The sequence below is a fragment of the Bacillus rossius genome, chromosome 7 (assembly GCF_032445375.1).
Source record: "Bacillus rossius redtenbacheri isolate Brsri chromosome 7, Brsri_v3, whole genome shotgun sequence".
In the NCBI taxonomy this organism is placed as follows: Eukaryota; Metazoa; Arthropoda; class Insecta; order Phasmatodea; family Bacillidae; genus Bacillus; species Bacillus rossius.
Genome location: NC_086335.1, coordinates 65,162,857 through 65,189,976, shown reverse-complemented (window position 1 = coordinate 65,189,976; position 27,120 = coordinate 65,162,857). Strand labels below are relative to the sequence as shown.

The window sequence follows — 27,120 nt, the reverse complement described above, 5'->3', positions numbered from 1 at the left end:
GCCATCCAGTCCTCCAGCCATCCAGCCCTCTAGCCCTTGAGACCTCCAGCCCTCCAGCCCTCCAGCCCTTCCAGCCCTCCAGCTCTCTAGCCCTCGAGGCCTTCCAGCCATCCAGTCCTCCAGCCATCCAGCCCTCTAGCCCTTGAGACCTCCAGCCCTCTAGCCCTCGAGGCCTTCCAGCCATCCAGTCCTCCAGCCATCCAGCCCTCTAGCCCTTGAGACCTCCAGCCCTCCAGCCCTCCAGCCCTTCCAGCCCTCCAGCTCTCTAGCCCTCGAGGCCTTCCAGCCATCCAGACCTCCAGCCCTCTAGCCCTCGAGGCCTTCCAGCCATCCAGTCCTCCAGCCATCCAGCCCTCTAGCCCTTGAGACCTCCAGCCCTCCAGCCCTCCAGCCCTTCCAGCCCTCCAGCTCTCTAGCCCTCGAGGCCTTCCAGCCATCCAGTCCTCCAGCCATCCAGCCCTCTAGCCCTTGAGACCTCCAGCCCTCTAGCCCTCGAGGCCTTCCAGCCATCCAGTCCTCCAGCCATCCAGCCCTCTAGCCCTTGAGACCTCCAGCCCTCCAGCCCTCCAGCCCTTCCAGCCCTCCAGCTCTCTAGCCCTCCAGCCCTCCAGCTCTCTAGCCCTCGAGGCCTTCCAGCCATCCAGTCCTCCAGCCATCCAGCCCTCTAGCCCTTGAGACCTCCAGCCCTCCAGCCCTCCAGCCCTTCCAGCCCTCCAGCTCTCTAGCCCTCGAGGCCTTCCAGCCATCCAGTCCTCCAGCCATCCAGCCCTCTAGCCCTTGAGACCTCCAGCCCTCCAGCCCTCCAGCCCTTCCAGCCCTCCAGCTCTCTAGCCCTCGAGGCCTTCCAGCCATCCAGTCCTCCAGCCATCCAGCCCTCTAGCCCTTGAGACCTCCAGCCCTCCAGCCCTCCAGCCCTTCCAGCCCTCCAGCTCTCTAGCCCTCGAGGCCTTCCAGCCATCCAGTCCTCCAGCCATCCAGCCCTCTAGCCCTTGAGACCTCCAGCCCTCTAGCCCTCGAGGCCTTCCAGCCATCCAGTCCTCCAGCCATCCAGCCCTCTAGCCCTTGAGACCTCCAGCCCTCTAGCCCTCGAGGCCTTCCAGCCATCCAGTCCTCCAGCCATCCAGGCCTCTAGCCCTTGAGACCTCCAGCCCTCCAGCCCTCCAGCCCTTCCAGCCCTCCAGCTCTCTAGCCCTCGAGGCCTTCCAGCCATCCAGTCCTCCAGCCATCCAGCCCTCTAGCCCTTGAGACCTCCAGCCCTCTAGCCCTCGAGGCCTTCCAGCCATCCAGTCCTCCAGCCATCCAGCCCTCTAGCCCTTGAGACCTCCAGCCCTCCAGCCCTCCAGCCCTTCCAGCCCTCCAGCTCTCTAGCCCTCGAGGCCTTCCAGCCATCCAGTCCTCCAGCCATCCAGCCCTCTAGCCCTTGAGACCTCCAGCCCTCTAGCCCTCGAGGCCTTCCAGCCATCCAGTCCTCCAGCCATCCAGCCCTCTAGCCCTTGAGACCTCCAGCCCTCTAGCCCTCGAGGCCTTCCAGCCATCCAGTCCTCCAGCCATCCAGCCCTCTAGCCCTTGAGACCTCCAGCCCTCTAGCCCTCGAGGCCTTCCAGCCATCCAGTCCTCCAGCCATCCAGCCCTCTAGCCCTTGAGACCTCCAGCCCTCTAGCCCTCGAGGCCTTCCAGCCATCCAGTCCTCCAGCCATCCAGCCCTCTAGCCCTTGAGACCTCCAGCCCTCCAGCCCTCGAGGCCTTCCAGCCATCCAGTCCTCCAGCCATCCAGCCCTCTAGCCCTTGAGACCTCCAGCCCTCTAGCCCTCGAGGCCTTCCAGCCATCCAGTCCTCCAGCCATCCAGCCCTCTAGCCCTTGAGACCTCCAGCCCTCTAGCCCTCGAGGCCTTCCAGCCATCCAGTCCTCCAGCCATCCAGCCCTCTAGCCCTTGAGACCTCCAGCCCTCTAGCCCTCGAGGCCTTCCAGCCATCCAGTCCTCCAGCCATCCAGCCCTCTAGCCCTTGAGACCTCCAGCCCTCCAGCCCTCGAGGCCTTCCAGCCATCCAGTCCTCCAGCCATCCAGCCCTCTAGCCCTTGAGACCTCCAGCCCTCTAGCCCTCGAGGCCTTCCAGCCATCCAGTCCTCCAGCCATCCAGCCCTCTAGCCCTTGAGACCTCCAGCCCTCTAGCCCTCGAGGCCTTCCAGCCATCCAGTCCTCCAGCCATCCAGCCCTCTAGCCCTTGAGACCTCCAGCCCTCTAGCCCTCGAGGCCTTCCAGCCATCCAGTCCTCCAGCCATCCAGCCCTCTAGCCCTTGAGACCTCCAGCCCTCTAGCCCTCGAGGCCTTCCAGCCATCCAGTCCTCCAGCCATCCAGCCCTCTAGCCCTTGAGACCTCCAGCCCTCCAGCCCTCCAGCCCTTCCAGCCCTCCAGCTCTCTAGCCCTCGAGGCCTTCCAGCCATCCAGTCCTCCAGCCATCCAGCCCTCTAGCCCTTGAGACCTCCAGCCCTCTAGCCCTCGAGGCCTTCCAGCCATCCAGTCCTCCAGCCATCCAGCCCTCTAGCCCTTGAGACCTCCAGCCCTCCAGCCCTCGAGGCCTTCCAGCCATCCAGTCCTCCAGCCATCCAGCCCTCTAGCCCTTGAGACCTCCAGCCATCCAGCCCTCTAGCCCTTGAGTCCTCCAGCCATCCAGCCCTCTAGCCCTTGAGACCTCCAGCCCTCTAGCCCTCGAGGCCTTCCAGCCATCCAGTCCTCCAGCCATCCAGCCCTCTAGCCCTTGAGACCTCCAGCCATCCAGCCCTCTAGCCCTTGAGTCCTCCAGCCATCCAGCCCTCTAGCCCTTGAGACCTCCAGCCCTCTAGCCCTCGAGGCCTTCCAGCCATCCAGTCCTCCAGCCATCCAGCCCTCTAGCCCTTGAGACCTCCAGCCCTCCAGCCCTCGAGGCCTTCCAGCCATCCAGTCCTCCAGCCATCCAGCCCTCTAGCCCTTGAGACCTCCAGCCCTCTAGCCCTCGAGGCCTTCCAGCCATCCAGTCCTCCAGCCATCCAGCCCTCTAGCCCTTGAGACCTCCAGCCCTCCAGCCCTCCAGCCCTTCCAGCCCTCCAGCTCTCTAGCCCTCGAGGCCTTCCAGCCATCCAGTCCTCCAGCCATCCAGCCCTCTAGCCCTTGAGACCTCCAGCCCTCTAGCCCTCGAGGCCTTCCAGCCATCCAGTCCTCCAGCCATCCAGCCCTCTAGCCCTTGAGACCTCCAGCCCTCCAGCCCTCCAGCCCTTCCAGCCCTCCAGCTCTCTAGCCCTCGAGGCCTTCCAGCCATCCAGTCCTCCAGCCATCCAGCCCTCTAGCCCTTGAGACCTCCAGCCCTCTAGCCCTCGAGGCCTTCCAGCCATCCAGTCCTCCAGCCATCCAGCCCTCTAGCCCTTGAGACTTCCAGCCCTCCAGCCCTCCAGCCCTTCCAGCCCTCCAGCTCTCTAGCCCTCGAGGCCTTCCAGCCATCCAGTCCTCCAGCCATCCAGCCCTCTAGCCCTTGAGACCTCCAGCCCTCTAGCCCTCGAGGCCTTCCAGCCATCCAGTCCTCCAGCCATCCAGCCCTCTAGCCCTTGAGACCTCCAGCCCTCTAGCCCTCGAGGCCTTCCAGCCATCCAGTCCTCCAGCCATCCAGCCCTCTAGCCCTTGAGACCTCCAGCCCTCTAGCCCTCGAGGCCTTCCAGCCATCCAGTCCTCCAGCCATCCAGCCCTCCAGCCCTTGAGACCTCCAGCCCTCCAGCCCTCGAGGCCTTCCAGCCATCCAGCCCTCCAGCCCTCCAGCCCTCCAGCCCTCCAGTCCTCCAGTCCTCCAGTCCTCCAGCCATCCAGCCCTCTAGCCCTTGAGACCTCCAGCCCTCTAGCCCTCGAGGCCTTCCAGCCATCCAGCCCTCCAGCCCTCCAGCCCTCCAGCCCTCCAGCCCTCCAGCCCTCTAGTCCTCCAGCCCTCTAGTCCTCCAGCCCTCCAGTCCTCCAGCCCTCCAGCCCTCCAGTCCTCCAGCCCTCCAGCCCTTCCAGACCTCCAGCCCTCTAGCCCTCGAGGCCTTCCAGCCATCCAGTCCTCCAGCCATCCAGCCCTCTAGCCCTTGAGACCTCCAGCCCTCTAGCCCTCGAGGCCTTCCAGCCATCCAGCTCTCTAGCCCTCGAGGCCTTCCAGCCATCCAGTCCTCCAGCCATCCAGCCCTCTAGCCCTTGAGACCTCCAGCCCTCTAGCCCTCGAGGCCTTCCAGCCCTCCAGCCCTCCAGCCCTCCAGCCCTCCAGTCCTCCAGTCCTCCAGTCCTCCAGCCATCCAGCCCTCTAGCCCTTGAGACCTCCAGCCCTCTAGCCCTCGAGGCCTTCCAGCCATCCAGCCCTCCAGCCCTCCAGCCCTCCAGCCCTCCAGCCCTCCAGCCCTCTAGTCCTCCAGCCCTCTAGTCCTCCAGCCCTCCAGTCCTCCAGCCCTCCAGCCCTCCAGTCCTCCAGCCCTCCAGCCCTTCCAGACCTCCAGCCCTCCAGCCCTCTAGTCCTCCAGCCCTCCAGTCCTCCAGCCCTCCAGCCCTCCAGTCCTCCAGCCCTCCAGCCCTTCCAGACCTCCAGCCCTCTAGCCCTCGAGGCCTTCCAGCCATCCAGCTCTCTAGCCCTCGAGGCCTTCCAGCCATCCAGTCCTCCAGCCATCCAGCCCTCTAGCCCTTGAGACCTCCAGCCCTCCAGCCCTCCAGCCCTTCCAGCCCTCCAGCTCTCTAGCCCTCGAGGCCTTCCAGCCATCCAGTCCTCCAGCCATCCAGCCCTCTAGCCCTTGAGACCTCCAGCCCTCTAGCCCTCGAGGCCTTCCAGCCATCCAGTCCTCCAGCCATCCAGCCCTCTAGCCCTTGAGACCTCCAGCCCTCCAGCCCTCCAGCCCTTCCAGCCCTCCAGCTCTCTAGCCCTCGAGGCCTTCCAGCCATCCAGTCCTCCAGCCATCCAGCCCTCTAGCCCTTGAGACCTCCAGCCCTCTAGCCCTCGAGGCCTTCCAGCCATCCAGTCCTCCAGCCATCCAGCCCTCTAGCCCTTGAGACCTCCAGCCCTCTAGCCCTCGAGGCCTTCCAGCCATCCAGTCCTCCAGCCATCCAGCCCTCTAGCCCTTGAGACCTCCAGCCCTCTAGCCCTCGAGGCCTTCCAGCCATCCAGTCCTCCAGCCATCCAGCCCTCCAGCCCTCGAGGCCTTCCAGCCATCCAGCCCTCCAGCCCTCCAGCCCTCCAGCCCTCCAGTCCTCCAGTCCTCCAGTCCTCCAGCCATCCAGCCCTCTAGCCCTTGAGACCTCCAGCCCTCTAGCCCTCGAGGCCTTCCAGCCATCCAGCCCTCCAGCCCTCCAGCCCTCCAGCCCTCCAGCCCTCCAGCCCTCTAGTCCTCCAGCCCTCTAGTCCTCCAGCCCTCCAGTCCTCCAGCCCTCCAGCCCTCCAGTCCTCCAGCCCTCCAGCCCTTCCAGACCTCCAGCCCTCTAGCCCTCGAGGCCTTCCAGCCATCCAGTCCTCCAGCCATCCAGCCCTCTAGCCCTTGAGACCTCCAGCCCTCTAGCCCTCGAGGCCTTCCAGCCATCCAGTCCTCCAGCCATCCAGCCCTCTAGCCCTTGAGACCTCCAGCCCTCTAGCCTTCGAGGCCTTCCAGCCATCCAGCCCTCCAGCCCTCCAGCCCTCCAGCCCTCCAGTCCTCCAGTCCTCCAGTCCTCCAGCCATCCAGCCCTCTAGCCCTTGAGACCTCCAGCCCTCTAGCCCTCGAGGCCTTCCAGCCATCCAGCCCTCCAGCCCTCCAGCCCTCCAGCCCTCCAGCCCTCCAGCCCTCTAGTCCTCCAGCCCTCTAGTCCTCCAGCCCTCCAGTCCTCCAGCCCTCCAGCCCTCCAGTCCTCCAGCCCTCCAGCCCTTCCAGACCTCCAGCCCTCTAGCCCTCGAGGCCTTCCAGCCATCCAGTCCTCCAGCCATCCAGCCCTCTAGCCCTTGAGACTTCCAGCCCTCTAGCCCTCGAGGCCTTCCAGCCATCCAGTCCTCCAGCCATCCAGCCCTCTAGCCCTTGAGACCTCCAGCCCTCTAGCCTTCGAGGCCTTCCAGCCATCCAGCCCTCCAGCCCTCCAGCCCTCCAGCCCTCCAGTCCTCCAGTCCTCCAGTCCTCCAGCCATCCAGCCCTCTAGCCCTTGAGACCTCCAGCCCTCTAGCCCTCGAGGCCTTCCAGCCATCCAGCCCTCCAGCCCTCCAGCCCTCCAGCCCTCCAGCCCTCCAGCCCTCTAGTCCTCCAGCCCTCTAGTCCTCCAGCCCTCCAGTCCTCCAGCCCTCCAGCCCTCCAGTCCTCCAGCCCTCCAGCCCTTCCAGACCTCCAGCCCTCTAGCCCTCGAGGCCTTCCAGCCATCCAGTCCTCCAGCCATCCAGCCCTCTAGCCCTTGAGACCTCCAGCCCTCTAGCCCTCGAGGCCTTCCAGCCATCCAGTCCTCCAGCCATCCAGCCCTCTAGCCCTTGAGACCTCCAGCCCTCCAGCCCTCCAGCCCTTCCAGCCCTCCAGCTCTCTAGCCCTCCAGCATGCTAGTCCTCTAGCTCTCCAGCACTCTAGCCTTCCAGCTCTCTAGCCCTCGAACACTCTAGCCCTCCAGCTCTCTAGCCCTCCAGCATGCTAGTCCTCTAGCTCTCCAGCACTCTAGCCTTCCAGCTCTCTAGCCCTCGAACACTCTAGCCCTCCAGCCCCCTAGCCCTCCAGCATTCTAGCCCTCTAGCCCTCCAGCCCTTTAGCCCTCCACTGATTTAAGGCATGCCAAGCGTGCCTGACTGATTACATGGGTCGTTGCTACCCCCTCCCCCCTCCGCTCCCCGCGCATCGTCCTTCCTCGGCGCTTTTATCTATCGCTGAGAGGCCTTGAGAATCCCGCGGGCCACCGCGCGAAGTGGCGAGGATGAACACCGCCTTTCTTGATGTTTCGGGCGTCTGTTCCGTCCCAGGATGACGCGACTCGTCACAGCTCCTCTCTCGTCGGTTCGAGAAGGGCGCCTCAGGTACTTGAGCAGCGACGCCGGCCTCCGCGGGAGTTCCGAGCGAGTTTCGAGAGTTAGGAGAGTTCCGAGAGTTTCGAGAGTTCCGCGAGCGAAGGGAAGTGCGACATCGGCAAATAGGGCGAGAGACCCCCCTCCCCTCTGAGAGTGGCGTGACGTGGAGTTCCGACTGGATCGTGAGAGTGTGGCTACCGAGTGGCGCGAGACTGTGTGTGTGTACAGGCGCGCGGTGAGGGGCGAACCACTGTCGAGCCCAGCTCCAGTGAGGAGTGTGAACTGCGGATCTTGACAGACATTGAGTGACTTGAGAATAAACATTTTTAGGTGCCAGTGATTTGTGATCGGATTATTTTAACTACATTATTTATTATTAATGTAAATATTATTAATTAATAAAACTGCAATAAAAATTTTTGTGCTATCCCTTACGAACCCAGTTCTTCCAAAATAAGTCCAATATATAGGTCTTTATGACTTGCCTTAACGAAATGAAACAGTAAAAAACCAAGTATTAAAACCATTAAATAAAAATAAACAAAATGTAAAATGTCCAGTTTTATTTTATCAAGCAAAGTCTTTACTTAATAATTCTATGTGTAAACGTTGGACAGCTAAAATTCTGCTATTCCCTGAGATTTTATTGAGGCAAACAATTTTCATCCTAAAATGCCAAAAATTCCATTATAAAAAATACTTACTTATACATTTTTTTAATGGTTATACCTAAGGCCATGCAAATTTCGCGAAAAGATTCCGAGGCAAGCTGAAAGTTAAACACTGTAGCATCGTCTGTGTTTCGTGATTGGGCGAGTTTCTTTCAGGTACATGACGATTGTTAAAACACCAATCACAGTAATTCATTGCGGAAGCAAATGCGTCCTGAGTGGCTCAGCCGAACAAGGCAGCCACTTCTCTCCCAGACGGCCGCCAATCACAAGGAAGAAACCGCTGGTGCGTGTATACCTCGTTGCAGGTCTAACAGGCGTTCAGCTTTATCCGCGAAAAATGCCTGCCCCTAGTTATACCTGACACCCTCCTTCACAAAATCTTGGCTACGGCCTTGCTAGAAGCTAAACCAGTTTATCTTTTCCTTCTTGTGTTACTGGACCACAGTTAATCGGAAGGATCCTGAGGCAATGAAAAACCCTCTGCGAAAGAAGTATCAGATCACGAGCAACCAAGGTTAAGTCAGTAGTAGCCAATGAGCATGTGGCATTTGCGCGAGTACGCAGAGGGTTTGGGAGTCCATTCCGAGAGGTCAGGGCAAACTTTGATGGTTCCTGGTCACTGGCTTCCAATCCTTCAAGGCGTGCCAATTATCACGTGGACACACTAACAAGAGCCATCCGAGTGTGGATAGAGTTCATTCTGGACTGTCGCCGAATAGTCTCTGTACTAACTAGCTAAAGTACTGCAACTTGAGTCTGTGTTTTTTCTGAATGTTAAGCTGGACTTAACAATTATCCATAGGGCTATGCATATTTCGCGAAAAGATTCTGAAACTAGCTGAAAGTTAAAACACTGTACCATCGTTTTTGTTTCGTGATTGGATAAGTTTCTCTCAGGTACATGTCGATTGTTCCAATAGAGACCTGCAAAATTTGCGGATTCATTCGGTGATAGGCTAGAATTCAAACACATATACCTCTTAGATAATTTTGCTACTGGCTTACTGTTCAGCTGGACGAATCTCATCCAATTATAAACCCTCAAGCAAAGAAGGATCGAATCACAGACAAACCAGCTGAGACGACTTAAAGTCGGCAGCCAATGAACTTGCGTTATTTGCCTGAGTGTACAGGGGTATGTGCAGTCTATCCTGAAGGCCATCGAAACCGCGAATTTTGCAGGTCTCTAGAAATGATAAACTCCAATATGTCAGCGAGTTTTTGCCGGCAACATTTGCTATCTTGAAAAGTTTTGACGTTCGTTTACATGTTTAAGCCGCTTCGCTAAAATATTTTTTCTAACCTAAGTTCCGTATCGGATAATAGATAGTATGAAACACATTCTACGTGATGAATAGAGACCTGCAAAATTCGCGGATTCATTGACCTCTAGGATAGACACCACAGTCCTTTAAATACTCGCGGAAATGACACCTGTTCATTGGCTACTGACGCGTGAGACGTCTCAACTAGGCTGTCCGTAATTCGGCGCTTTCTTGGTTTAGTGTTTCCGATTGGCTCACAGTTCCCCCGTATAAAATGTGGGACAATCGCAGAAGCGGTACGAAGGTATAGTTGTTTTGATGCTAGCCTGTCGCGAAATTTATCCGCGAATTTTGCATGTCTCTAGTGATGAATATTCCCGGGCAACGAACAAAATAAAAAGTCAATGTAGCCAACATTTTCTTTCGAAAAGTTGGGGCGACTGAAATGCTGCCCCTTGGAAGGGCAGCCCTTCAGGATTTTTCTTACAGTGGTTAGTTTGTAAAGTAACCTAACCTAACCTAACCTAAACTAACCACGGTCAGAAAAATCCTGAAGGGCTGCCCATCCAAGGGGCAACAATTCAGACAACCTTTCAAAAAAAAACTACAGTCAGAAAAATCCTGAAGGGCTGCCCTTCCAAGGGGCAACAATTCAGCTCCCCCGAAAAGTTAACGACTTGTAGGTTGTTAAGGTTGCTGATGAGTACCGCGTGTTTCTCTGACTTGCGAGGAGAACAAAGAGCAGTGAGTCGCGACTCCTCTAGGAGCGCGGCGCAGCTGGTGACCCTGGGGAAGGGAGGGGGCAGACCTAGACGCGCCATCGACCGGCGACCCGGCTACGTGCGTACTGGGCATCGCCGTTCCTGGAAGTCTATCAATAGGGTCGCCGTCAGCGGGACCCTGGGCCGCCGTGACGTCACTGCCCCGCGGGGGGGGGGGGGGGGTGAATGGATGCGCGGGAGTCACCCCTCCCCTCCCCCACGGGGATGGGAACGCGGCGGACGTCCCCCCCAACCCCCTCTGGAGACCACTGGCGGTTCTGACCCCACCCGCGCGAGGCCAGTTCTGGGTTATCGATAGGGACCGGAAAAATTCGCGGTTTCGATGACCTTCAGGATAGACTATACAGTCCTGTATATACCATTGAAAATAACGCCGGTTCATTGGCTGCTGACCTGCGAGTCGTCCCCTACTGGTTTGTTTGCCTGTGATTCGATACTTCTTTGGTTGAGGGTTTCTCATTGGCCTGGAGCCGCGGAGGCGAACACTGAGCTAATAGCAAAATCAGCTTAAAGGTATAATTATGTGAATTCCAGCGCATCACGAAAAGAATTCGCGAATTTTTCCGGTCTCTAGTTATCGAGTCCCGAACAAGTAGACGTAATTTTTTTTTGCGAGAAAAAAAAATTCCTAACGCCTAATAGCCCGCAACAACGCATACCCGCACCAGCGGGTTTCTTCCTCGTGATTGGGCCGGCCGTCTGCCGAGAGAAGTAGTTTCCTTGTTTGACCGAGCCACTCAGGACGCGTTTTCTTCCGCGCCTGATTACTGTGATTGGGTGTTGGAACAATCTACACGATGCACCTGAGAGAAACTCACCCAATCACGAAACACAGAAAATAGTACAGTGTTTTTTACTTTCAGCTAGTCTCGGAATATTTTCGCTGAAATATGCATGCCCCCACGAATAAGGCCCGTTGCATATTTGTATTCGACGTCAAAATTAGCGATTAATGTGGCACGCCTCGCAGGGAAGTTAGAGTCCTAACACGCCACCTTGATTTTTTTAAATATTATCATCATTAATATTAACTAAGGGCTATTTATTTAAATTCAACACAGTTCATATCTTGCATTTATTGTTCAGTCACAAAAAAAAAGTGTTTTACAATGGGTGTAAAAAGTCTCTCAAGTACATGTAATTGTCATTTCACGGGCGACTTTTTACAGCAATTATATCACACTTGGTAAAAATCTCTTCAAAATAATTTCGACAGAGCAATAAACGCAAGGAAGTTATAGTGAATAGAGACCGAAAAAATATTTGCGGGTTCAATTCGCGACAGTCTAAAATTCAAATACAAGTACCTTAAAGCTGCTCTCGCTGAAGTCAAATGTTGGGCCAGTAAGAGAAGAGACCGACAATCGAACAAGTATCGGATCACAAACAAACCAGTTGAGACGACTCAAAAGTTTGCAACCAATGAACTGTGCGTTATTTGTCCGAGATAACAGAAGCCCTTGTGGGTCATCGAAACCGCGAATTTTCTCAGTCCCTAGCAATGACCAGAAAATGACCAGATCATCTTGGTATGTGAAACGCCACCTTATTAAAAAAAAAAAATGGCTCTCTAAATTCACAAACACGTGCCCAAGGGAATACTAGGTGAATGTTTGTGTGTGTGAGTGTGTGAAAGAATGAAATCATTATAATAATTTAAATTATATTTTAATCATTTAGTTTCTATTTAAGACAGTACTTAATATGTTTTAAGTTAGTATTTAAATAAATTTTATTATTGTGTATGAAGAACAATATTTAATCTGTTTTAGGTTTGTATGTGATTATATTTTAATTTTTTAATATATTAACACATTATTTTGTATGGTTTATGTTATTACTAAACCTGGATGTTGAATTGGTAGATAATTGTTCAGTAATTTCTGTAATTTGTAATTAGTCAGTATGCAATTTTATGTTTACTTTTTAGCTATAACCTACTATGTGTTGTTATGTCTCATGGTTCAGTTTAAGAGAAGGCGTACATGCCTTAACTGCCCCAAATTTAATTCGAAAAAAAAAATATAATTGCCGGTTGCCAGTTTCTACTCGGTGATTTATTCCACAACAATTGCTTACGTGTTAGATTTTGACCAATTTGCTTAGTGCATTCTGGTGAGACCTGCATTGTGCACTCTGAGAAGAGCGGTCGAAAGAATAGCCAGCCAAAAAAACACTGCGGAAATTTCAACTCACAGCGGCAGAAACCCATCGTGTGACGCCCGCTTAGCAACGACAACCACAGTAAGAAGGGGCACGTATTATTCGCGGCATAACCCGACCGTTCATTAGACTGCAGTAAGGTATGCCCGCGCTACAGATTGTTCCCTTGTGATTGGCGGCCGTCTGCGAGAGAAGTCATTGTCCTGTTTGGCCGGGGCATTCGGGTACACGTTTGCTCCCGCACTGGAAGGCTGTGATTGGTGGGCGGCCGGCAGACGTGTGCCTGTAATAAACCCTGCCAACCACGAAACACAGACAATGCCACATAGTTTTAACACACGGTTGGTCTGGAAATCTATTCGCAAAAAGAACATGGCTAAGTCATTGTAATAGGCTTGGTTCACTCATTGGTAGAGACCTGTAAAATTCGCGATTTCAAATCCCTAAAGGATAGACTCCATGATCCTCTACGCACTCGTGCAAATTACATCTGCTGATTGGTTACCGACTCGTAACACCGTTGACTGGAATGATCGTGATTCGCTAATTATTCTGTTAAAGATTTTTCATTGGCCCAGAGTCCTACAGATAAACTGTGTCCCAATCACTGAAGCAAAATAATGTCAAAAGTATTTGGACTCTATCCTATCGCGAGATGAATCCGCGAATTTTACAGGTCTCTAGTCATTGGTAGAGACCAGAAAAATTCGCGGGTTCATTTCATAATATGCTATAATCCAAACAACTGTATCTTTATATTGCCTTTGTGATTGACTCACAGTTTATCTGAAAGACTTTGAGCCAATGAAAAAAATTCAACCAAAAAAGAATCGAATCGCAAGCGTCCCAGTTGACAGGTGTCACGAGTCAGTAGCCAGTGAGCAGATGGCATTTGCCGGAGTGTGTGGAGGATTGTGGAGTCCATACTAGAGGTCATCGAAATCGCGAATTTTTCCAGTCTCTGGTCATTGGTAACTAAAAATTATGCTCCAAGCCAAAAACTTAAGTATTAAAAAAATATATTAATTGTCCCGTCTCAAGCCTTTCGCGGATGAGATCCGGGTTTTCAGATTTCTCGGCGGGTTCTAAACCGGACACTTTCGCAAGTGAACTTGGCGGACGTCACTGCAGGTCGGAGGTGTTCCCCCTTCAACAGTGCTCCATCTCATCACTTCTTTCCTCGTCACTTCCTCATATCCGCGATGTTGTCGAGTCACTAGGTGATTAATTCCGTGATTTCCTCCTGGCGGGCTTTCGTTTTCACGCCACGTTCCAAGGGATGGAGAACACGTCAGGTCAAGACCAACATTCACGCAACTCTGCTAGCACAGCCAATAAAAGTGCCCGGAGTAGAGGTTTCCCTTGCAAATAGCAAAAACACGCCAAATTCTTGATAACTAGGGCCATGCACATTTCACGAAAAGATTCTGGGACTAGCTGAAAGTCATAAAAAAACTGTAGCATCGTCCGTGTTTCGTGATTGGGCGAGTTTCTTTCAAGTACATGTCGATTGTCACAACACCCAACCACGGTAATTCAGCGCGGAAGCAAACGCGTCCTGAGCGGCTCTGTCAGATAAAGGCGACGACTTCTCTCGCAGACGGCCGCCAATCAGGAGGAAGAAACCGCTGGTGTGAGTATACCTTGTTGCAGTCTAAAGGGTGTTCAGATATTTTTTTCGCGAAAAATGCCTGCCCCTATTGATAACTTGATGCTTTCCACAAACGGTCCGGGAGACAAATTAAATTTTTGGTTAACGGTTGCTCGGTCAACGCAGCATCCGCAGTTCCGCAAGCTTACTCCCATCGCGCCCAAAGAAGTTTCACTTCAGAAAGACCCACAGGTTCACGGCTAAGGATCTCCCCGAGTGTTGGCGGGAGGAGGGGGGGGTTGTAATCGGGGCGGCAAGAAGGCGTCCAGACGCCCACAGACGCGGACATGCTGCAGGGGCAGGCGTCCTTCCCCCCCCCCTCCCGTCATCCCTTTCTCGAAGCGTGGGTGCCCTTCCGATCAATGTCCCTCCCTTCACCAAGGGCACACGCTGCCTCCACGCCGCGACGACGCCACTCCCCGATCCGCCCTTCGAATCCCTCGAAGCCTTTCAAGACCACACAGTTAACATATCGTTGTATTTTTGACGTGATAGCTAGAGACCGGAAAAATTCGCGGATTCATTTCGTGATAGGCTGAAATTCAAACATGTGTACAATTCTGCTGGTTATGCTATTGGCTCGCAGTTTAACTGGAGCTCTATGGGCCAATGAGAGACCATCGACCAAAGAAGCCTCGAATCACAAGCTACCCAGTGGAGACGCCTCACAATTTAGTACCCAATGAACACGCGTGTTTACTTGAGATGTGCAGAGGATAATGGAGGCTATCCTAGATGTCATTGAATACGAGAATTTTTCCGGTCCCTGGTGATAACGTCTTATAAACAGATACTGGAAAAATTCGCGATTTCGTCTACCTCCAGGATGGACTCCACAATCCCCTACACACTCCGGCAAATGCCACCTGCTCACTGGCTACTGACTCGTGACACCTGTCGACTGGGACGCTTGCGATTCGATACTTTTTTGGTTGAATTTTTTTTCATTGGCTCAAAGTCTTTCAGATAAACTGCGAGTCAACCACAAAGGTAATATAAAGATACAGTTGTTTGGATTATAGCATATAATGAAATGAACCCGTGAATTTTTCCGGTCTCTATTTATAAATCGATGAACGCCGGCTGCCCGCACGAAAAAGCATGACTCATTGTCACGTTCCGCCTGAGCCGAGCGTGCAATGAACCGGCCAACCACTGTGCGAGAAAATCTTCCATAATATCAAACAGGTTAAGGCGGGCTTTTTAAAAGCGGCAATTTTAAAAAATTTGATTTATTTGTCCAATTTCGACATTTCAAATTTATTGACATTGATTTGATTTCAGGTTATTTCTATAACTAAATTGTTCGTGATTATATTCAAACGAATAAATAAATTTAAATTTAAAAAACTGTAAATAATATTTGAAAATTAAAAAGTATGCAATTTTTGATCAATGTTTTCTTATGACGTTTTCACGTTAAATTATCGTCCGTAAACTGACTTTACAGACAACCCCATTTTTTTATTAATACGGCTCTCAAATGCTTAAAAAATTTTTCAACCTAAAAATATATTTCATTACCAATAATAATTTTCATAAAATAATCGTTAAAACATTACCAAAGCCGATTATCATGCAATTAGTAGTATCTGGTTTGATAATTATAGGTACGTAAATTAAAAGACGAATGAATTCAACAACATCCGCAGCATTTTTAAACACTACGGAAATTTTCAGCTCCCAGCGGCAGAAACGCAGTGTGACGCCCGCTTAGCAACGTCAACCACAGTAAGAAGGAGCGCGTATTTTTCACGAAATAACCTGATCGCTCGTTAGACTGCAATACGGTATGCCCTCGCTAGCGATTGCTCCCTTGTGATTGGAGGCCGTCTGCAAGAGAAGTCATTGCCCTGCGCCATTTCCATTGCGCCATCAAGGCGCGCGACTGTACACAGAAAAAAAAAATATTTTTTTCGTGACTTTTACAAAATATTCCTTTTGGAAACAAGTATCTAAGAAATAGTTTGTAACACCGCAAGGAATATACTGTAACATTGCACAACGCAAGGCTATCGTTAGTTTTGCATATATGAAATAAGTTACGTTTCTCGAGATAATACTGAGTATTTTACTAACGAAAATTCACGCATAATTTTATATTTTAATTGATGTATTTTTTCAAAGCATAATTTTTTTACACCGTGGAAAAGATATTCGAATAGTAAACAATTTGACTTTATTTTGTTGTATTATGCTTATTAATGTGCACAGTTAATACTGGAAAGCTATTCAAGGAACGGTTTCCAAATAACTTGAACAACTATTGGGGGCACTGGGACAACACAAAGCATATATTCCCGGATAAGAATCCGAAACCTTTTTCTAGCGATAGTTATTTTCATGTAAATGTACAAATTATTTATATATAACTGTAATTTTACATGAATATTTATGTTCCATTTACAAAGAAAAATTTACAGTGCGCACTGTATGATCGTCATTGTTTCATGATTGGTTGAGTTTTTTTTCAGGTGCATGTCGAGTGTTACAACACCAATCATTGTAATTCAGCGCGGAAGCAAACGAGTTTTTTTTAGTGGCTCCGTCAAATTAGACAGTGACTCCTCTGGCAGACGGCTGCCAATAGCAAGGAAGAAAACTTATTCCAATCTAAATTGGCGTTCAAATCTTTTTCGTGAAAAAAAAGCCTGACCCTTGTCATTAGATATTTACTAAAAGTTGTTTTCCAACTGTAAAAGGTCACGCTATTGATCATAATACTATTAACAACTGCGTGACTTTTTATTCCTTCAAGAGGATATTTTTTTAGATATCTGTGAAGAAAATTCGAGAAGAAACATATGACGTAAGAATGCTGACATGGTAAATTTATGGCTAACGCCCTCAAATAATACAAATCACGCAGTACCTATAACATGCGTTTTGCCACAGTGGGACAGTCCAGCGATTATGCATCGTACGGTAGAAGGTAACTAAGGGCGGTATTCCAAGACATTCGGGTAAGGTAGAGAATAATCCGGAATGATTTGGTAAATCATTTTCAGTGATTACTGGCGAAATTTTCAAGAAGTGTGGCATTTTTAACTTAATTGACTTTTTGGTTCCAACGCCTTCTAGCGGACGTACAATTTTTAAGGCAAAAATCTTAGAGATAGCAGCACCATCGCACAGAAATGGAACTTCAGGAGCCGTCTAAATACACAAAGCAGACACTTCATTAGGCTCCTTGCTGAGGTAATATAGGATAAGTATAGTTGGTTACCCTTGCTTTATAGTAAAAAAAAGTATTCCTAATGTTGTTTTAAAATAAAAATAGCTTTACATTAAACATGAAATACATACCATACGTACTTGAAAATAATCTGTTTTTTTTTTGTTTTTTTTTTACCCTCCTGTAAAGTTACTGAAATGTTATTTCGGCGGGCATGTTAGCTTAATGTCGATATATATTTTATTTTAATTCGGGGAGGGGTGGTGGGGGTGGAGATTTACGTCCATTAAACAGCGAAATAACTAAACACCATAGGTGTAACCAGGATTTTTTTTTCGGGGGGGGGGGGGGTCTGAATTTTAAGAAAAACTGCATAAACACCAAAAAAATAATTGTTTATAATAAACTTTTTTAAGCTTACAAACTTTTTACAGAAGAATCCTTCTATATATATATATATATATATATATATATATATATATATACATATATATATATATTTTTTTTTTTTTGGCAAATTCAGTAACCACATTCTCCGGGTCGATGTGGATGTTGTAGTGGACATTCATGGACCAACCACTGCAATTCAAATTTGTTTACGTTAACTTACCAATTGGGCTGCTTGGTGACGTTCTCTCTCGTCGCTCGGTGTGAAACTTCAGAAAATGAGTTTCGAATGACATGAGTGTTCATTATATTCTTGCCTTTATTTCTGGGGGGCGGGGGGTGGGGGGTGGGGGTTAACCTCAAAAACACCCCTCCCTGGGTACGCCTATGCTAAACACAGAAACACACGAGAACAGAGCGAGGACACCCGAGGAATAACTCGACTGTGGACGACGGTGAGGGGGGGTCGATGACGTGAGAACGATGCGTCGACGGAACGAATGCGGGAACGGGTGGTGACGGGAGTACCCGGAGGAAACCCGCTCGCTCGAAACCGGCGACGGGGGTGGTCTGTGCCTTCGACCACCCCCAGGAGGAGCGAGGGAGGCTGGGAAGGGCCCGTGGGGGTGGGGGGTGGGGGGATGGACACGCCGCGGTGACCCGCCGGCGACTCGTGACATTTGCGACGTCCTACGCATGGCGAGAGATCCCCCCCCCCTCTTCCCCCGCCCCTCGCCAGACCCGTCTCCGACCGCCCCCGGAACCCCGTCCACACTCCCCTGCACCCGCCACGACCGATCGATACTTGCAGCTTCGCGCATTAAGGGCAGGTTCCACCCCCCGCCCACCCACCGACCACCGACCACCCCTCATGCGCGAAATTCCTCCGGCAGCGCTACCGGACTTTCCTCCGTTCGGGGGCTCGAACCCAGGACGTACTGGAACCGAGTGCTGACGAAGAACGCCGTCTGTCGGACAGCCGGGGGGCGAACGCACTTGAGACTAGCACCGGACAACAACCTGGCGTTGCTTTCTTCACGTCAGTCCGATAGATGGCAGTTGGTATTCCCAGTAGCTACTAACAATATAGCTGTTTAATACATGTCACCAACATTAGGACAACGAGAGCTGAAATCAAGCCTTCGGCAAGCTTACGGGGAAAAAAAAATCTATATTATTAAACTTAAAGTTTGAATGAAGCCAACCCTTTCAGAAATTAATTTTCTGTTTAAAAAATAAAAAAGATTACACTACAAGTAAACGAAGGGTTCTTTGTATTTTCTGATAACGGGAATTCGCGGAAACTACATCATGTCCCAGCTTCCTAGAGCTTTGCTCCATTGTAAACAGAAAAAAAAAAGCATGTAGCCTACCTGAAATAACGACGATTGTTTAAACTGTAAGCGTATTCGGTTTTTTTTTAAGGTTTTGTTAATACACTGAGATGATCCTGCTGAGTTAATGTTCCAAGTAATTTTAATCAGTATATTTCAGTATATATCAGTATAATATATATATCAGTATAATGTATATTTCAGTATATATCAGTATATCAGAATAATATAGCAGTATATTTATCTTCCTTCAAATGTAGGAAGATCCCTGGATGTTTTGTAACCAATGACAGGAGCATATTCAGAATTTATTTCTGAGGGAGAGGGTAACATAACCTCTTTACATGCTGTTTAGTTCCAAATTCTTTCCTTTTGTTGGTGGATATGTTATGTATTTGAGTATTTCTCAGGATTTGGGTGGAGGAAGGGTTGTACCCCCGCGGGAAGCCTTCTTTTCACAGACGAATGAAACCAAACGCCCGATTGTGCATCTTCGGTTATTTTTTTTTGGTTCATTATAAATAAATATGGCGGTGTTGATAAAATGATACTAAAAGGTCAATTAGGTTAGGTTAGCTACATTATAAATACTTTAAAACATTGCGGACAGTTGATTTGGTTGGGATAGCTACATTAAAGATACGGGGAAAAAAACATGAACTTCGGGGAATTTAGGGTTTTGGCTCTCTCGTCAGTGAAAAGAAGGCTTCGCGTACCCCCGCAGTCGGCAGAGGTGCACACACATGTGGGGCTCGCCTCACGGTGAAGGGTGCCGGACTGACGAGCGCGCGCGCCCCCACAGGCCGGGATGTGCGGCTAAGGATGTCCGGCTCGGGGGAGCGCGAGGCTCGCTCTGTCGCGCTGGAGAAGGCCTACGTGCACGAGGTGTATGAGCAGATCTGCGTGGAGCCGCGCCCCGCACGCCGCGACCGCCCCTGGCCCCGGGTGTCCGAGTTCCTCGCCGGGCTCGAGCCGGGCTCCGTCGTCTGCGACGTGGGTGAGTTTCCGTCGGCCTCCCCCGCCTCGCCTCGTTCCACCAGCACGCCCTATCTGAGTCGAGTCAGGCTCCGTCGTCTGCGACGTGGGTGAGTTTCCGTCGGCCATCCCCCCCCCCCTAGCCTCGTTCCACCAGCACGCCCTATCTGAGTCGAGTCAGGCTCCGTCGTCTGCGACGTGGGTGAGTTTCCGTCGGCCATCCCCCCCCTAGCCTCGTTCCGCCAGCACGCCCTATCTGAGTCGAGTCAGACTCCGTCGTCTGCGACGTGGATGAGTTTCCGTCGGCCATCCCCCCCCTAGCCTCGTTCCGCCAGCACGCCCTATCTGAGTCGAGTCAGGCTCCATCGTCTGCGACGTGGGTGAGTTTCCGTCGGCCTCCCCCACCACGCCTCGTTCCACCAGCACGCCCTATCTGAGTTGAGTCAGGCTCCGTCGTCTGCGACGTGGGTGAGTTTCCGTCGGCCATCCCCCCCCCCTAGCCTCGTTCCACCAGCACGCCCTATCTGAGTCGAGTCAGGCTCCGTCGTCTGCGACGTGGGTGAGTTTCCGTCGGCCATCCCCCCCCTAGCCTCGTTCCGCCAGCACGCCCTATCTGAGTCGAGTCAGACTCCGTCGTCTGCGACGTGGGTGAGTTTCCGTCGGCCATCCCCCCGCTAGCCTCGTTCTGCCAGCACGCCCTATCTGAGTCGAGTCAGGCTCCATCGTCTGCGACGTGGGTGAGTTTCCGTCGGCCTCCCCCACCACGCCTCGTTCCACCAGCACGCCCTATCTGAGTTGAGTCAGGCTCCGTCGTCTGCGACGTGGGTGAGTTTCCGTCGGCCTCCCCAGCCTCGCCTCGTTCCGCCAGCACGCCCTATCTGAGTCGAGTCAGGCTCCGTCGTCTGCGACGTGGGTGAGTTTCCGTCGGCCTCCCCCACCACGCCTCGTTCCACCAGCACGCCCTATCTGAGTTGAGTCAGGCTCCGTCGTCTGCGACGTGGGTGAGTTTCCGTCGGCCTCCCCAGCCTCGCCTCGTTCCGCCAGCACGCCCTATCTGAGTTGAGTCAGGCTCCGTCGTCTGCGACGTGGGTGAGTTTCCGTCGGCCTCCCCAGCCTCGCCTCGTTCCGCCAGCACGCCCTATCTGAGTTGAGTCAGGCTCCGTCGACTGCGACGTGGGTGAGTTTCCGTCGGCCTCTCCCACCTCACCTCGTTCCACCAGAGCACGTCTCTGAACGCAGCCGGGCTCCGTAATGGCTCTGTAACCTGGGTGAGTTTCCGTCGGCCTCCCCCACCTCGCCTCGTTCCACCAGCACGCCTATCTGAGTTGAGTCAGGCTCCGTCGACTGCGACGTGGGTGAGTGTCTATCATCCTTTCATCCCTCACTTTAATCCATTAGCAAATATCTCTTGAGTTCAGACAGGCTCTTTTGTCTGCGAAACGAGTGTCCATCATCCTATCATCCCTTGCATTGTTCCACTAGCACATATCTCCGAGTTGAGCCGCGGGTTACATTACCTGAGATGTGGGTGAGTGTCTATCATCCTCTCTCTTTTGGTCCAGATCCATTAGCATGTATCTCTGAGTGGGGCATGGTTACATTATCTGCGACATGGGTGAATCTATTATCCTTTCTTCCCTCAACAAGTTTCACTGGTAAATATTCTTCATTGGACCCTAGCTTAGTCGTCTGCGATGTGACTGATTGTCTAGTAGCTTCTCCTCATACGCCTTGTTCCATTAGCATGAATCTATGAATGATTCAGCAGGGAACAATTGAATTTGGCGTGGGTAAGTGTCCATTGTTCTGCTATTCCTCGCCTTTTCCCATTAGCATGTATCTATGAGTGCAGCAGGGCTTCTTTGACCGTGACGTGGATGAGTGTCTATTGTCCTCTCGTTCCTCGTCTTTTTTCCAACAGCGTGTCTCTCTGACTGGAGACGAGCTCTGACTGTGAAGTACTATGTCATCTCATCCCTCATATCTTGACACTAGAACTTTCCTCTGAGCGCCTGACATCCTAGCCAGTGCTCCTGACATCAGCGCCTCCTACCTTCAACCTGACGAACCAACAGTGATGTCACCTGCAGACGCCGAGAATAGCACCTGCTCTTCGCCATGTGTAATTTAAAGAGCAACAACCTGTTGCTATGATCAGCATCATTGATCATTACCCCGCTCTCCCCGCTTCCTAAGTAGGTTTCAGAACTCTGGTGTTTACCCTTACTATTGAAACATTGTTTTTATTTTTGTTATTGATAACCTATTTAAATATAAAATTGTGGCCATCTAGTTCATTAGATTTGGACGTATAGTTGGGTATCAAATTCGTTATAAAATTATTTCCACAATGATATAATTCGTAGAAATTACCCCATAGTAAATTAAAAGTGCAATTATGTAAATTTTAATTTTAGTGTATAATAAGTAGCACTGTGAAGACCATTTAGAAAATTAGCTATAATATACACATTCCCTCCCCCCTTCTACCCACCAGCAACCAGCTTTCCAGTTCACACCTCGCACAACGCTGTGCAAGAAATACTGGCGATGATAACAACACACATCTCGTGTGTTCGGCGCTCAGCCTCAAAGCATCGGTGCCGCGGTGGTGATTGTTCCGGGGGTAAACGACAAGCGGACACAATGGACCGCTAACGGACTGCAAACTGCGCATTGTCGACGAGGTCGGCATTCCGACGACCGGTGCCATGCCGGCGTCCCCGCTGTGATCTCCGGGACGGGTTCCAGAGGGCGTCCCTACCGTCGCACGCGCGTCTGACGCAGTGCAGTTGTCCCGCTGTGCCCCAGGAGTTGTCCTTTTCGGGCAGGAGATACAATAGCCTGCAGCCTTCATCTGTCCGATCCCGGCTACCTGCAGCCAATCAGACGACCCGACAAATTCCATCCACTGGCAAACTCAAAACGGAAGTACAGTAGCTCGTCGAATCCGCCAGTCATCTGTCCGTCCACCATCCGTCCGGCCTGTCTTCTGTTCGTCCGTCAAGTTATTTCCGGGAAAAGCCCGGCCTGGCCTCTCCTCCACCACCTCTTGGGACTAAACCCGTTAGGGCGTACCAAGAGCACTGCTTTTCTTCTTGTTTCTCCACCCAGGGACTCTCGATGAGGGACCTGGGTGGTTTGGCCTCAGATGTTTCTTGTTTTCCTCTGAATGGTATAACATACCATTCATCTTTACCAGAAAATAACCTGTCCGTCCGTCAGCTCGCCGAGGAATTTACGACCACGTCTGCACGATTACACGTTAACCAGGTAAGGCCGTCTTTTTTTTTCTTTTCATTCCGGATCTGCGCCATGTTTGTTTGATGCCCAAAAAACATTGGCTGAGGTGTAGTGTCTGCATCGGGGAAACGAGTTTAAATGACTGTATTTAACCTGCGTCACAGCTTGCCGTCTCCTGACAGGGCCGAACAACAGGCGGTGTCCTGTGGGTCAAAATAGTACCGACTGGACACATGAACTGCTCAAAAAAATAATCAATCCTCGCAATTTTGTGAAGCACTACACCATCGACATATTTTGAACGGATGTAACACTTGGAGAAAAGTGCGAGCCCAAATATATCTTTTAACCTCCTTTGCCGTGCACACTGATGTGTATTCTCTTTACCTACTTCCCCCCCCCCTCACGTTTCTCACCACCCACACTTGCAGCTTGCAAGACTTCTGGCCCGCACTATGCCGGGAAGTCTGAAGTGAGAGGGTCTCATGTGCATGTTCGTGCTGCTGATGTGTGCAGTCTGATGAACTTGGGCGGGATCACAGGCTGAGGATTCCCAGAGATGTGAGAGACTTGGTTAAGCGCCTTGTGATACTCGTATATTGGGGATTCTCTAAAGTCAACCACAGGTAATGACTAGGGACACCTGTATTTCGCGATTTCATTTCATGTCAAGGTATTTCACAAAACACTGTAGCTTTTTCTAAGTGTCATGGCAAATTGTGAGGGTGCAGCAGTACGGTGACCACATTCTCATTGGCCCCGTCAAGAGCGGGACGACACCTCTCCCCGACCTCAGCCAATAACCACAGTCATGACTAACCACTGAATGACTAAGAGGGAGTGGGTGGCTATGATGCTGGGATTGATTTCCTCAGCCTCCTCAAAACATTTCCGAGTCGCGATGAAATGGCGTGTCCATTTCCCTTCGTGTCGGTGGTGACCCCAGCCCGCATCAGGGAGTAGTTTCCGTCAAGTCCAGCACTGTCAGATGAAATGTGTGGTTGTTTTTCTGAGCAATCTGGTGATTTGTGCAGGGTGTGGGAACGGCAAGTATCTGAACGTGAACCCTTCGGTGTTCAAGATCGGCGCCGACCGCTGCCACTCGCTGGTCAGCTCGGCCAGGAAGAAGAACCACGAGGTAAGTGCCTGACTCTGGCTCGACGTTCCAGTCCCGGGGACCAGCCGTGGTCTCTGGGATCGTGTCCATGTCGCTTATTCCTGAAAGCTCCCCTCGCGTCCATTCTTTACGATCAGACCACCGGCATAAGAGTCTTAAACGTTGGGTTGGTAATTTCATTTCCTGGTAAGTCACTCGACCAAGGTATTCCCATTTCAATATCTGTCTTGCGTTCGTTGTTTTTTCTCGAAATTTCTCACCAGAATTAACCCGTCTTTATTTGCGAGTGAGACTTTTCACCAGTATTGGATGATATTGAGTCAATTCGTCGGATTATTATTATTTTTTTTAATAAACACGTAATACAAGAGAGCTATATTGAAAAATTCACAGGAAAAGCCATCTAATCAATGTATACTATAAAAGAAAGAGTGGAATGTGCGTGCCTCTAAAACTCAAAAACTAATTAAGGTACGATTAAGGGACTTACGTGCAGTGATAGCCCTTTGACCCCCTTCAAACAAGAATTTTTCTTTTGTTTTTACCTAAAGGGCGTACCTTCGGAAATATATGGGCTTAAAGTTATGCTTTCTAGAAATTTCTACAACATTCCAAAGTTTTCGTGAATATTCGAGAGCACTCTACAATACTCGAAAATGATATAAAACGTCCAAACAATTCCTAAAAATTTCAAAACACCCTGAAAGTCTGGGAATACTGTATGATGCTTTCGCCTGTTGTAGAAATGTCTAAAGAGCCAAACTACTAGTTTTTCAATTAACAAAGCACAAGGACAAACTTTAAAATATTGTGGTGTTAATCTCAAAGACTCCTGCTTTTCTCACGGTCAATTATACGTAGCTTGCTCTCGAGCAGGAAATTCGAAAAAATATATACAATTATTAGAGACCTGCAAAATTCGCGGATTCATTCGGTGATAGGCTAGAATTAAAACACATATACCTCTTAGATAATTTTGCTATTGGCTTACGGTTCATCTGGACGAATCTCAACCAGGTATAAACCCTCAACCAAAGAAGGATCGAATCACAGACAAACCAGCTGAGACGACTTACAAGTCGGCAGCCAATGAACCTGCGTTATTTGTCCGAGTGTACAGGAGTATGTGCAGTCTATCCTGAAGGCCATCGGAACCGCGAATTTTGCAGGTCTCTAACAATTATGTACACTCCGGATAACAAAATGAAAATTTTTGTTTATAAACAGGTGTTGTAAATATAAGTATTGTAGTTAGAGTATATTTTCAATAAAAAAATTGTACTTTTTATAGGGGACGCACCACAACGCCGAAATACCACAACGCCGAACGTACAATAACGCCGAAAACCATAACGCCGAATGCCAAATTGACTACAACGCCGACAGCTAGAAAACTGCTGTGTACCACTACGCCGAATTACCACAACGCCGAAATACATTAACGCCGAAAAATGTCATTGCAGGACTGTCACAAGGGTTAGGTTAGTTAAGGTTAGGTTAGGTACACAAATTCATTCAGTTGTTTTTCATTTTGCTCCTGTGCCCCCCCCCCTTCCACGCAGCAACATTTTTCGGCGTTACCGTATTTCGGCGTTGTGGCACACAGCAGTTTTCTAGCTGTCGGCGTTGCGGTCAATTTGGCATTCGGCGTTATGGTATTTGGCGTTATTGTACGTTCGGCGTTGTGGTATATTCGGCGTTGCGGTAACGACCCCCTTTTTTTATATTTTAAAGTTTATCATATTTTATTCCGACTCCCACACAATCTCGTATAGGCATACTCCCCGAGCGAAGCCGGGTGCCCCGGCTAGTACAAGGAGATGAAATAACCAACACGTGGACGTGTGTCCGAGGACCGGCCCCCGTGGTGAAGTTAGACACGAGGAATCGTGGGTTCGAGCAAGGGCGTCGCCAGCCGATGGCCAGCCGACGACCTCGGGGGGGGGGGGGGGGGGGGGGGGGGAGGGGGGCAAGTTGTGGGAAAAGTTTTTTTTTTTTTTTTTTTTTTTTTTGCATTTGGCTACACCTTTTTTGAATCTCTAGGGCTCTAGGAGGGGGCAACAACGTATATCGGGAACCACCAGATAAACGCATCCACTGGCCGCAATGGCCACCACCCGATGTTCCAATATTTTTAAAAGGAACACCGGCCGACCGGAAACTGACCGTTAACGAACTTTTTAATTATTGTTAACTCCAAAGTAAAAAAAAAAGTTGGTAAATTTACCGTAAATATCCTCCGACAGGTCTGGAAAACAAAATAAACACAAGACCACGGACCCACCCCCCCCCCCCCCCCCCCACCCACGGGCCAGGCGACGCCCATGGGTTCAAGTCGCACGGAGAGAGAGAGAGAGAGAGAGAGAGAGAGAGAGAGAGAGAGAGAGAGAAAGTGGAAGTGTGACCCCGCGCGCAGGTGCTGGCGTGCGACAACCTGAGCCTGCCGTTCCGCGACGAGAGCTTCGACGCCGTGCTGTCCGTGGCGGTGGTGCACCACTTCGCGACCACGGAGCGGCGCGCGGGCGCGATCCGCGAGCTGGCGCGCGTGCTGCGCATCGGCGGCCGCCTCGTCATCACCGTGTGGGCCATGGAGCAGCGCCACCGCAAGGTGACGTGTCACCGCCGTTCCCCCGGTACCTTTGAATATATATATATATATATACTGTATAGAAGTCGCGAGTAGATAGGATTTACTCTACGTTTTTCAGAAGCGTGTGATGATCAGCTTGGGAACTTACACCGCTGCAGTGCGCTGCCGTAACGCCCTTTATCGTCTTAGTTGTTATGTACACGTTAGAGCGCAGCGCTGTCGCCCCGCTGTCATTCCCCGCACCCCTCATCCATCATTCACTGCAACTCAAGGTCGTTAAACGGGAGGGGGAAGGGGTGTTTGAAGAGTTCGACACTTGTCCGCTAGGGACCACCACAAGTCGATGCCCTAGAGATGGTGGCGATTGCGGCGGTGAATTAACCAACTACCTCAAAACCGTATTAGAAATTTTAACCTGGGCTGGCGACTTCTATACAGTATATATATTCAAAGCCGGTACCTGCCGCGCCCTCCGACAACCAGGGATGCCCAAGATGCAAGGGCGCCCATGCCCATGGGCAGGGTAGGGCCGTGGCCCCCCTCCCCCAGCTTTCAGGAAGAGGAAAAACTGTATGGGTTATTGAGGATTTTTGGCAAATTGAATAATTTTTGACACTTTTTGTCAATTTTTGAAGGTCTGCCCCCCCCTCCCCCCCCATAAAAACTATCATATAGTCTGCCCCCCTCCCCCCCTCAACAAACTGCCATATGGGCGCCCTTTCTAAGATGTACATCAAGTTCTGTCCCTGCCCGAACACGCCCGAATATTCACCTTCGGC

At 51.1% G+C, this 27,120-nt stretch overlaps 1 protein-coding gene across 1 annotated transcript in view; it reads left to right on the top strand.

Annotated features, from left to right (window-relative positions):
- The window catches only part of LOC134534610 (uncharacterized), a 119,691-nt gene that overhangs the window by 70,715 nt on the left and 21,856 nt on the right, over positions 1-27,120 (top strand). The window contains 4 exon segments of the mRNA XM_063373093.1: positions 9,658-9,768; positions 19,219-19,413; positions 23,669-23,772; positions 26,168-26,359. Coding sequence (XP_063229163.1) covers positions 9,658-9,768; positions 19,219-19,413; positions 23,669-23,772; positions 26,168-26,359 — 602 coding nt within the window.